The sequence below is a fragment of the Salmo salar genome, chromosome ssa19 (genome assembly GCF_905237065.1).
Source record: "Salmo salar chromosome ssa19, Ssal_v3.1, whole genome shotgun sequence".
Taxonomy (NCBI): Eukaryota; Metazoa; Chordata; class Actinopteri; order Salmoniformes; family Salmonidae; genus Salmo; species Salmo salar.
This window is the reverse complement of record NC_059460.1, coordinates 8,462,642-8,475,141: the sequence shown is the minus strand read 5'-3', so window position 1 is coordinate 8,475,141 and position 12,500 is coordinate 8,462,642. Positions and strand designations below refer to the sequence as shown.

Below are 12,500 nucleotides of genomic sequence, written 5' to 3'. Positions count from 1 at the left end.
ACCCAAGAAATATCATACTAACAAACGAATGTGCAACAAGTGAATGTGCATGCATATACACATGGGTATAATGTGATGGTTGATGAGGATATTAGTAGTTGATCCGTTGACTAACTGAGTCACTCCTGATAGTGTGACTGCTTCTACTCAGTGCAGAACTACCAGAGCTACTTGTTGTGTCTTTTTAAAGCCTGGATTCCCTTGTACGCTCTTGGCTTTAATTAATATGGGTAGTGAAGCATCGCAGTACACAGCACACACACACACACACACACACACACACACACACACACACACACACACACACACACACACACACACACACACACACACACACACACACACACACACACACACACACACACACACACTGAATGAAGACACATGCAGGAACATTTAGGGAGCACTAAGACAGTAAAGAAAAAACACTGAATCCCTCTTAGAAGACGACATGCCAAAATGCTGTTTTATACATTGGCCCCTCTTTTTATTACGTATCTTATCTCTCTCTCTGTCTCTGCTGTAGTTGAGTTTTGGTGGCATGCCCTACAGTGGTAAGCCAGTGGGAGGGGGGATGAAGAACTTCAGAGGCTGTATGGAGAGTATCAACTACAACGGAGATAACATCACTGATTTGGCACGACGCAAGAAGCTAGATACTTCCAGCTTTGTAAGTTACACACACACACACTGTCACGGTCTATCTCTCTGTTTCTATTTGTCTGTCTCCCTGTCTCCGTCTCTGTCTCCGTCCATGTTTTTGCTTCTGTCTCCATCTCTGTCTCCATCTCTGTCTGCATCCCTGTCTCCATCTGTCTCCATCTCTGTATTTGTCTCTGTCTCCCTCCCTATCTCTATCTTTGTCTCTGTCTCCATCTCTGTCTCCATCTCTGTCGCCGTCTCTGTCGCTGTCTCCGTCTCCGTCTCCGTCCTTGTCTCCGTCTCCGTCTCCGTCCTTGTCTCCATCTCTGTCTCATCTCTGTCTCCATCTCTGTCTTTGTCTCTGTCTCCGTCCCTGACTTTGTCTCTGTTTCCATCCCTGTCTGTCACGTCCTGACCCTAGTAAGATGTAATTTTCTATAGTAGAGTAGGTCAGGGCGTGACAGGGGGTGTTTTGGGTTGTTCTATGTTTTCTATTTCTATGTTTAAGTTCTAGTTTTTCTATTTCTATGTTGCGGTTGTTTGGGTTGATCTCCAATTGGAGGCAGCTGATCCTCATTGCCTCTGATTGGAGATCATATTTAAGTAGGGGTTTTTCTTCCTGGGTTTTGTGGGTAGTTGTTTTCAGTTTAGTGTATGTCACCTGACGGAACTGTTGTCAGTCGTTTTGTTGTTTTGTTTAAGTATATTCATTTAAAGTAAATATGAGCACTCTACACGCTGCGCCTTGGTCCCCTTTATACGTCCTGCGTTACAGAACTACCCACCATGATTGGATCAAGCGGCGTGCCCGGGCAGAAATGGACACCTGGTCACATTAGGAGTGGATTGAGAGGAGAGACTGGACTTGGGGCCAGGTAATCGAGCTATATCGGAGCCTACCTGGGAAGAACAAGCGGCAGCCCCAAACATTTTTTTGGGGGGGGCACACAGGTAGTTTGGCTGGGCCAGGACTGGGACCTGAGCCAATTCCCCGTGCTTTTTGTGGTAAGCATGTGCCTGCCTCTCGCACTCTCTCTCCAGTGCGCCTCCATAACACAGTACGTCCTGTGCCTGCTCCTCGCGCTCTCCCTCCAGCGCGCCTCCAGAATCCAGTACGTCCTGTTCTTTGCACTCTCCCTCCAGTGCGCATCCATAACCCAGTACGGCCGGTGCCTGCTTTGAGCACTCGGTCCTCAGTGCGTCTCCCCAGTCCGGTGAGACCGGTTCCTGCTCCACGTAAAAAGCCTCCAGTGATAATCGATTGTCCGACGCCTGTAGAGATGATCCATGGCACTAAGCCTCTAGTGATGATCCATGGCCCGGAGCCTGTAGGGATGTTCCATGGCACGAAGCCTGAAGAGGTAATCCATGGCCCGGAACCTGAAGAAATAATCCTTGGAAAAACGCCTGGAGGGATTATAAATGGTCCGGAGCCTGTAGGGATAAACCATGGCACAAAGCCTGTAGGAATAATCCATGGCCCAGCACCTGTAGAGATAATCCATGGTAAGAAGCCTCCAGTGATGATCCTTGGTGCAGAACCTGTAGAGATAATTCATGGTAAGAAGCCTCCAGTGATGATCCTTGGCGCGGAACCTGTAGAGATGATCCATGGCACGAAGCCTGAAGAGGTAATCCATGGCCCGGAACCTGAAGAAATAATCCTTGGAAAAACGCCTGGAGGGATTATAAATGGTCCGGAGCCTGTAGGGATAAACCATGGCACAAAGCCTGTAGGAATAATCCATGGCCCAGCACCTGTAGAGATAATCCATGGTAAGAAGCCTCCAGTGATGATCCTTGGTGCAGAACCTGTAGAGATAATTCATGGTAAGAAGCCTCCAGTGATGATCCTTGGCGCGGAACCTGTAGAGATGATCCATGGCATGAAGCCAGCAGCAACGGTCATTATTCCGGAACCTATTATGATGCCTCCCAGTCCAGGGCCTCCGGCGACGCTTTTCCATCCGGAGCCTCCAGCGACACTCCTCAGTTCAGAGCCTCCAGCGACGTTCTTCAGTCCGGAGCCTCCAGCCACGCTCTTCAGTCCGGAGCCTCCAGCGACGCTCCCCAGTCCGGAGCCTCCAGCGACGCTCCCCAGTCCGGAGCCTCCAGCGACGCTCCCCAGTCCGGAGCCTCCAGCGACGCTCCCCAGTCCGGAGCCTCCAGCGACGCTCCCCAGTCCGGAGCCTCCAGCAACGCTCTTCAGTCCGGAGCCTCCAGCGACGCTCCCCAGTCCGGAGCCTCCAGCGATGCTCCCCAGTCCGGAGCCTCCAGCGACGCTCCCCAGTCCGGAGCCTCCAGCGACGCTCTTCAGTCCGGAGCCTCCAGCGACGCTCCCCAGTCCAGAGCCTCCAGCGACGCTCCCCAGCCCAGAGTCTTCAACGGCGGTCTGCAGCCCAGAGTCTTCAACGGCGGTCTGCAGCCCAGAGTCTTCAACGGCGGTCTGCAGCCCAGAGTCTTCAACGGCGGTCTGCAGCCCAGAGTCTTCAACGGCGGCCTGCAGCCCAGAACCTCCAGCAATGATCTACAGTCTGGTTCCTTCGACGACGATCCACGGTCAGGTGGTAATAAAGCAGAGGGATCAGCGGGTGGAGCGGGGAGTACGCCCAGAACCGGAGCCGCCTCCTATGCTGGAGGTTATGTGGACTGCATTTGAGCCGCCATAGACTTTTGTCACCCTCCCTACCCTCCCTTTGTGTTTTGTGGTTGTTTTGTTGGGTTTTGATTATGTTGCATTCGGAGTCTGCACCTTTCGGGTGGGGGGGGGGTACTGTCACGTCCTGACCCTAGTAAGATGTAATTTTCTATAGTAGAGTAGGTCAGGGCGTGACAGGGGGTGTTTTGGGTTGTTCTATGTTTTCTATTTCTATGTTTAAGTTCTAGTTTTTCTATTTCTATGTTGCGGTTGTTTGGGTTGATCTCCAATTGGAGGCAGCTGATCCTCATTGCCTCTGATTGGAGATCATATTTAAGTAGGGGTTTTTCTTCCTGGGTTTTGTGGGTAGTTGTTTTCAGTTTAGTGTATGTCACCTGACGGAACTGTTGTCAGTCGTTTTGTTGTTTTGTTTAAGTATATTCATTTAAAGTAAATATGAGCACTCTACACGCTGCGCCTTGGTCCCCTTTATACGTCCTGCGTTACACTGTCTCCATCTCTGTCTCCAACTCTGTCTCCGTCCCTGTCTTTGTCTCTGTCTCCATCTCTGTCTCCATCTCTGTCTCTTTCCCTCACTTTCTCTCCCTCAATCTCTGTCCCTCACTCTCCCTTACGCTCTCTCTCCCTTACGCTCTCTCTCCCTTACTATCTCTCCCTCCCTCACTCTCTCTCTCCCTTACTCGCTCTCTCCCTCACTCTGTCCCTCACTCTCTCTCTCTCACTCCCTTTCCTCTCGCTCTTTCATTTTTCTTCCACGTGTCAGCTATAATTACCAGTGTTTGCAGTTCGATTTGTTTCCTGTACTTTGAGTAGTACTTTGATACCTTAGGAAATTAGAGTTACACTCACTCATCAGGACTAATCCATATTAGACAATTCATGCTGGATATTAATACAATGAAACAGTAATGCACACTAATACCACTTACAACAGGAAATAGATTTTTAAATACCCAAGACATATCATACTAACAAACGAATGTGCAACAAGTGAATGTGCATGCATATACACATGGGTATAATGTGATGGTTGATGAGGATATTAGTAGTTGATCCGTTGACTAACTGAGTCACTCCTGATAGTGTGACTGCTTCTACTCAGTGCAGAACTACCAGAGCTACTTGTTGTGTCTTTTTAAAGCCTGGATTCCCTTGTACGCTCTTGGCTTTAATTAATATGGGTAGTGAAGCATCACAGTACACAGCACACACACACACACACACACACACACACACACACACACACACACACACACACACACACACACACACACACACACACACACACACACACACACACCCACACACACATATACACACTCTGTCTCCGTCCCTGTCTCCGTACCTGTCTCCATCTCTGTCTCCATCTCTGTCTCATGTCTGTCTTTGTGTCTGTCTCATCTCTTTCTTTGTCTCTGTCTCCGTCCCTGTCTCCATCTCTGTCTCCATCTCTGTCTCATGTCTGTCTTTGTGTCTGTCTCATCTCTTTCTTTGTCTCTGTCTCCGTCCCTGTCTCCATCTCTATCTCCGTCTCTGTCTCCATCTCTGTCTCTGTCCCTGTCTCCATCTCTATCACCATCTCTGTCTCCATCTCTATCACCATCTCTCTCCATCTCTGTCTCCATCTCTATCACCATCTCTGTCTCCATCTCTATCACCATCTCTGTCTCCATCTCTGTCTCCATCTCTGTCTCCATCCCTGTCTCCATCTCTGTCTCCATCTCTGTCTCCATCTCTGTCTCCATCTCTGTCTTTCTCTCTGTCTCAATCTCTATCACCATCTCTGTCTCCATCTCTATCACCATCTCTGTCTCCATCTCTGTCTCCATCTCTGTCTCCATCTCTGTCTTTCTCTCTGTCTCCATCTCTATCACCATCTCTGTCTCCATCTCTATCACCATCTCTCTCCATCTCTGTCTCCATCTCTATCACCATCTCTGTCTCCATCTCTATCACCATCTCTGTCTCCATCTCTGTCTCCATCTCTGTCTCCATCTCTGTCTCCATCTCTGTCTTTCTCTCTGTCTCAATCTCTATCACCATCTCTGTCTCCATCTCTATCACCATCTCTGTCTCCATCTCTGTCTCCATCTCTGTCTCCATCTCTGTCTTTCTCTCTGTCTCCATCTCTATCACCATCTCTGTCTCCATCTCTGTCTTCGTCTCTGTCTTTGTCTCTGTCTTCATCTCTATCACCATCTCTGTCTCCATCTCTGTCTCCATCTCTGTCTCCATCTCTGTCTTTCTCTCTGTCTCCATCTCTATCACCATCTCTGTCTCCATCTCTGTCTCCATCTCTGTCTCCATCTCTGTCTCCATCTCTGTCTTTCTCTCTGTCTCCATCTCTATCACCATCTCTGTCTCCATCTCTGTCTTCGTCTCTGTCTTTGTCTCTGTCTTCATCTCTATCACCATCTCTGTCTCCATCTCTGTCTTCGTCTCTGTCTTTGTCTCTGTCTTCATCTCTATCACCATCTCTGTCTCCATCTCTGTCTCCATCTCTGTCTCCATCTCTGTCTTCATCTCTATCACCATCTCTGTCTCCATCTCTGTCTCCATCTCTGTCTCCATCTCTGTCTTCGTCTCTGTCTTTGTCTCTGTCTTCATCTCTATCACCATCTCTGTCTCCATCTCTGTCTCCATCTCTGTCTTCATCTCTGTCTCCATCTCTGTCTCCATCTCTGTCTCCATCTCTGTCTTCATCTCTGTCTCCATCTCTGTCTCCATCTCTGTCTTCGTCTCTGTCTTTGTCTCTGTCTTCATCTCTATCACCATCTCTGTCTCCATCTCTGTCTTCGTCTCTGTCTTTGTCTCTGTCTTCATCTCTATCACCATCTCTGTCTCCATCTCTGTCACCATCTCTGTCTCCATCTCTGTCTTCGTCTCTGTCTCCATCTCTGTCTCCATCTCTGTCTTCGTCTCTGTCTTTGTCTCTGTCTTCATCTCTATCACCATCTCTGTCTCCATCTCTGTCTCCATCTCTGTCTCCATCTCTGTCTTCATCTCTATCACCATCTCTGTCTCCATCTCTGTCTCCATCTCTGTCTCCATCTCTGTCTTCGTCTCTGTCTTTGTCTCTGTCTTCATCTCTATCACCATCTCTGTCTCCATCTCTGTCTCCATCTCTGTCTCCATCTCTGTCTTCATCTCTGTCTCCATCTCTGTCTCCATCTCTGTCTCCATCTCTGTCTTCATCTCTGTCTCCATCTCTGTCTCCATCTCTGTCTTCGTCTCTGTCTTTGTCTCTGTCTTCATCTCTATCACCATCTCTGTCTCCATCTCTGTCTTCGTCTCTGTCTTTGTCTCTGTCTTCATCTCTATCACCATCTCTGTCTCCATCTCTGTCACCATCTCTGTCTCCATCTCTGTCTTCGTCTCTGTCTCCATCTCTGTCTCCATCTCTGTCTTTGTCTCTGTCTTTGTCTCTGTCTTCATCTCTATCACCATCTCTGTCTCCATCTCTGTCTCCATCTCTGTCTTCGTCTCTGTCTTTGTCTCTGTCTTCATCTCTATCACCATCTCTGTCTCCATCTCTGTCTTCGTCTCTGTCTCCATCTCTGTCTCCATCTCTGTCTCCATCTCTGTCTTCGTCTCTGTCTTTGTCTCTGTCTTCATCTCTATCACCATCTCTGTCTCCATCTCTGTCTTCGTCTCTGTCTTTGTCTCTGTCTTCATCTCTATCACCATCTCTGTCTCCATCTCTGTCACCATCTCTGTCTCCATCTCTGTCTTCGTCTCTGTCTCCATCTCTGTCTCCATCTCTGTCTTTGTCTCTGTCTTTGTCTCTGTCTTCATCTCTATCACCATCTCTGTCTCCATCTCTGTCTCCATCTCTGTCTTCGTCTCTGTCTTTGTCTCTGTCTTCATCTCTATCACCATCTCTGTCTCCATCTCTGTCTTCGTCTCTGTCTCCATCTCTGTCTCCATCTCTGTCTTTGTCTCTGTCTTTGTCTCTGTCTTCATCTCTATCACCATCTCTGTCTCCATCTCTGTCTCCATCTCTGTCTTCGTCTCTGTCTTTGTCTCTGTCTTCATCTCTATCACCATCTCTGTCTCCATCTCTGTCTCCATCTCTGTCTTCGTCTCTGTCTTTGTCTCTGTCTTCATCTCTATCACCATCTCCGTCCCCATCTCTGTCTCTGTCTTGTCCGTCTCTCTCTTGATACAATACGTTTTCATCTTAGAATTGATCAAAGCAAACAACTAATGATAATCACAACTAATGATGAGCATCTCTTCTCTCTCTCTCTCTCTTTCTCTCTCTCCTTAGCGTAATCTGTCATTCTCTTGCGTGGAGTCCCACTCCTTCACAGTTTTCTTCAACGCTACCAGCTTCCTGCAGCTCCCGGGAAGAGCCAACCAGGATGTAGTATCATTGGGGTTCCAGTTCCGCACGTGGAACGCTGATGGACTCCTCCTCTTCAGTAACCTTGACGATGGAACGCTTGAGATCGCCCTTGATGACGGGAAGGTTGGCGTTCACTTCAACGTGACACAGATGAAGAACACCAGGATAGACATATCATCAGGTAGGAAATTATACACACACAGACAGACACACCCATCACAGCCGTTGTGTGTCTCCAATCCTGCCATCTTGGTAGCCTCTAACAACTAATGACTAATTAGCAATAATCAGTCGGCAGTATATCAAGGTCGTTCCTGTGGTTACGCCGCATGTTGTTTTGATGCTGTTGTCAAGGAGGAGACACTGATGGTTCGTTAATTACATGATTGTGTGTGTAGTGTGAAAATATGTTGTTTTTTATACACTTGTCTGCCTTGAGAGGAGATACTTAAAAACACTAGAGACTCTAGACTGCAAGGTTAACACACTAAACCTTCCAACTCTGATGTGATCGATGAAATCTCCCTCCCTTTCTCTCCCTTCCTCCTTCTCTCTCTCTCTCTCTCTCTCTCTCTCTCTCTCTCTCTCTCTGTCTCTCTCTCTCTCTCTCTCTCTCTCTCCCCTCTCTCCCCTCTCTTCTCTCTCCTCTCTCTTCTCTCTCTTCTCTCTCCCCTCTCTCCTCTCTCTCTCTCTCTCTCTCTCTCTCTCTCTCTCTCTCTCTCTCTCTCCCTCTCTCTCTCCTCTCTCTCCCCTCTCTCCCTCTCTCCCCTCTCTCCCCTCTCTCCCCTCTCTCCCCTCTCTCCTCTCTCTCTCTCTCTCTCTGTCTCTCTCCCTCTCTCTCTCTCTCTCTCTCTCTCTCTCCCTCTCTCTCTCAATTCAATTCAACAGACTTTATTGACATGGCAAGTGAAATTACTTACACTGTCAAAGTACACATATAACAGTGGTCGGACCAACAGCAATAGCACAACAATTAAAACAATGGTTGTAGTAGTAATGGAAATGATTAACTTTAACAGCAACTACAACAACAATAGTAATGATTATTAACTTTAACAGCATCTACAACACCAATAGTAATGATTATTAACTTTAACAGCATCTACAACAACAATAGTAATGATTATTAACTTTAACAGCATCTACAACAACAATAGTAATGATTATTAACTTTAACAGCATCTACAACAACAGTAGTAATGATTATTAACTTTAACAGCATCTACAACAACAATAGTAGTGATTATTAACTTTAACAGCATCTACAACAACAATAGTAATGATTATTAACTTTAACAGCATCTACAACAACATTAGTAATGATTATTAACTTTAACAGCATCTACAACAACAATAGTAATGATTATTAACTTTAACAGCATCTACAACAACAATAGTAATGATTATTAACTTTAACAGCAACTACAACAACATTAGTAATGATTATTAACTTTAACAGCATCTACAACAACAGTAGTAATGATTATTAACTTTAACAGCATCTACAACAACAATAGTAATGATTATTTTACAGCACTACAAAACAGTAGTAATGATTATTAACTTTAACAGCATCTACAACAACAATAGTAATGATTATTAACTTTAACAGCATCTACAACAACAATAGTAATGATTATTAACTTTAACAGCATCTACAACAACAATAGTAATGACAATAAAAATAAATACATGACTGAAAAGCAACATGGCATGGTATGAAAGCTCCCCAAAATACTATTGTTTACATTTGCGCTTTTCACTGGCTGTGAAAGAGGCCACATAAATACTTTTATAGTTTCAAATTCTTTGTAATGAATGATCATTTTGGGAAAGAAAGATTTTCTTCAGTCTGAGTATTTGTCACAGTGTAATAGGAAATACAGCTCTGTCTCTAACGATAACGATTCAGGTATGACCAGAGTGCAGACTGTGTTGAAGTAACAATGTTTGTTACAGCAACAGGCGCAGGCAAACGACAGGTCAAGGCAGGCAGGGGTCGATAATCCAGAGTGGGGCAAAGGTACAGGTTGGCAGGCAAGCTCAGGGGCAGGCAGAGTGGTCAGGCAGGTGGGCTCGGAGTCAGAACAGGCAAGGGTCAAAACCAGGAGGGCGAGAAAAGAGAGACTGGAAAAAGCAAGGTCTGAGACACAAAACGCTGGTTGACTTGAACGAACAAGACGAACTGGCACAGAAAGATAGAAAACACAGGTATAAATACCCAGGGGATAAGTGGGGAAGATGGGCGACACGTGGAGGGAGGTGGAGACAAGCACAAGGACAGGTGAAACAGATTAGGGCGTGACAGTACCTCTCCCCTGGAGCAGAGTGAGCACAGCCTGTCCTCTCTGGGCAGCCAGGTTTGTCTATGACAACCTGTCTCTATGACCAGGCTGTGCTCACTAAGTCTACATAGTTGGTGTTTTCCTCAGACACAGTGGTCAGATGTGCATTTCGCTACACTCACATTAACATCTGCTAACCATGTGTATGTGACCAATACAATTTGATTTGATCATCACTGTGTACCGTCTGTTTAGAGACAATTAGCATTTAAAGTTTACTTTGATTTTTTGTGGTCTTTCCAATAGGTGTTATATATATATATATTTTTGCATTGTTATAATTTGGTTGGGCCAGATTTTCAGAGTGCTGTCCTGAGGCTCTATGGGCTTGGCTTGGGTTAGTGAACTGAGCCTCAGAACCAGCTGGCTGAGGGGTCTCTTATCTTGTTCCATCTGTTGACATTATAGGGCTGTGTGATGAAATGTTTTGGGGTCCCTTGTTTTTAGATTGTTGTATGGCTCTTTTTTCAATTTGAATAAGGAGGGGGTATTGGCCCAATTCTGCTCTACATGTGTTATCTGGAGTTTTTCTCTGCACTTGCAATATACTCTTGCAAAACTCTGCATGCAGTATTTCAATTGGATGTTTGTCCCATTTGGTCAATGCATTATTGGAGAGTGGACCCCATATTTCACTGCCATATCCAGCAATTGGTTCTATAACTTCTAGGTTTTTTGTTGTTGCCAGATCCTAATTGGAATTTCGATTTTAATGTTCCTTTCAATGAAATAGAATGTCCTTCTTGCTTTGTCTCTTGGCTCATTCACAGCCACGCGAAAGCTATCTGTGTTGCTGATATTTAGTCCTAGATACATGTAGTGCCCAAATAGAATTTGTATTTGTGATATCCAGACCTCTTTTGGAATATAATTATATTCAAGGCTTTAAGGTTGACTGTCAGAGCCCAGGTCTGGCTGCAGATGATCTAGGTGCTGCTGTAACCCCTCCTTAGTGGGAGACAGCAGCACCAGGTCATCTGCGTACAGAAGACCCTCCTTAGTGGGAGACAGCAGCACCAGGTCATCTGCGTACAGCAGACCCTCCTTAGTGGGAGACAGCAGCACCAGGTCATCTGCGTACAGCAGACACTTGATTTCAGTGTTGTGTAGGGTGAGACCAGGTGCTGCAGTTTCTTCTAATGTTTTTGCCAATTCATTAATGTAGATAGTTTTAGACTAATTGAGCAGCTCTGTTTCACTCCATGTCACTGAGAGAAGAAGTCTGTTTGCTTGTTGGCAATTTTACCCAAACATTTATTTTTTAGTGTACATTGATTTAATAACATCATATGTTGTTCCTCCAATACTGCTTTGTATTCATTATTTTTTTTTAAATACCTTCAAATTGAGCCAAATGCAGTTAGAGTGTGGAGGGTATAAATGTGGTCTGTTGTGGTCGACTTGTTTGCCAGTTAGAGTGTGGAGGGTATAAATGTGGTCTGTTGTGGTCGACTTGTTTGCCAGTTAGATTGTGGAGGGTATAAATGTGGTCTGTTGTGGTCGACTTGTTTGCCAGTTAGAGTGTGGAGGGTATAAATGTGGTCTGTTGTGGTCGACTTGTTTGCCAGTTAGAGTGTGGAGGGTATAAATGTGGTCTGTTGTGGTCGACTTGTTTGCCAGTTAGAGTGTGGAGGGTATAATTGTGCTGTGGTGTGTATTCATGGATGCCAAGGGAATCCAGGCTTCCCCAAAAATGTACCTAGAAACAAGAAAATTGTTCTGTGTTTCAGAATTTTCCTTCAATTCGCAAAAGGCTGAATGTATCTCAACGGCGGAAGCATCCGAGTGAGCAAAACATTGCCCCTCTGTCTCTGTATGTGTAGTCCATCTATCTGATGCCATCTGGTCATAACGAGTATGACATTGTTGCCGCCCATAGCATTGAATGCAAGGGAAGCCAGCGAGCATTTGGCCTCCCTTGATCATTTTTTAAATAAAATAATAGCCAATCAGCATGGGCTAAACTGAGTGAGCTCAACTGTGAATGGTCCTGGCAGAGCAAAAAAAAGTGTCAAGGGAACTCCTATCAAAACAAAGTGTTTGGTGTCACTCCTATCAAATCGCAACTAGCGCCTACGTCCTTGATATTGTTGCGTCTCGTTGTGCTGGTGTCCTCTGGTGGCTATCTAGCTAGCTAGCAAAATTGGCCCATGGATGGAGATGGGGATTTGGACTTGTGGTTTAACTTAATTATCCGTGCTGGTGAATGATTATAATGGTGATTCTGATCCAACCATTAACTCATACATTGTGCCCCTGGCCTGAGAGGATGGATGTACAATATGTAGCTAGATGTAGAAGGCTAATGTTAACTAGCTAACGTTACCCATGAAAGGAAGTTAGGCTAGCGAGCAAGCATTTTAACTAGGTAGACTAGGACAACAAAAACTAAAAGTACTGTAGAAAAGAGTGATAGACCGTTTCATCAACATGAAAGAGAAGAGGATGGCATTGGCTTTTCTCTACAAGTAGGGTGAGTCAACATCTTTTTTCTACTTGCATCAAG

General features: G+C 45.7%; 1 protein-coding gene across 3 annotated transcripts in view; it reads left to right on the top strand.

Moving 5' to 3' along the window:
• The window catches only part of cntnap2a (contactin associated protein 2a), a 243,316-nt gene that overhangs the window by 132,400 nt on the left and 98,416 nt on the right, over positions 1-12,500 (top strand). For all 3 annotated transcript variants that reach the window (XM_045702060.1, XM_045702059.1, XM_045702061.1), the window contains exons 8-9: positions 527-670; positions 7,572-7,830. In XM_045702060.1, the coding sequence (XP_045558016.1) occupies positions 527-670; positions 7,572-7,830 (403 nt within the window). The remainder of the gene's footprint in view (positions 1-526; positions 671-7,571; positions 7,831-12,500) is intronic.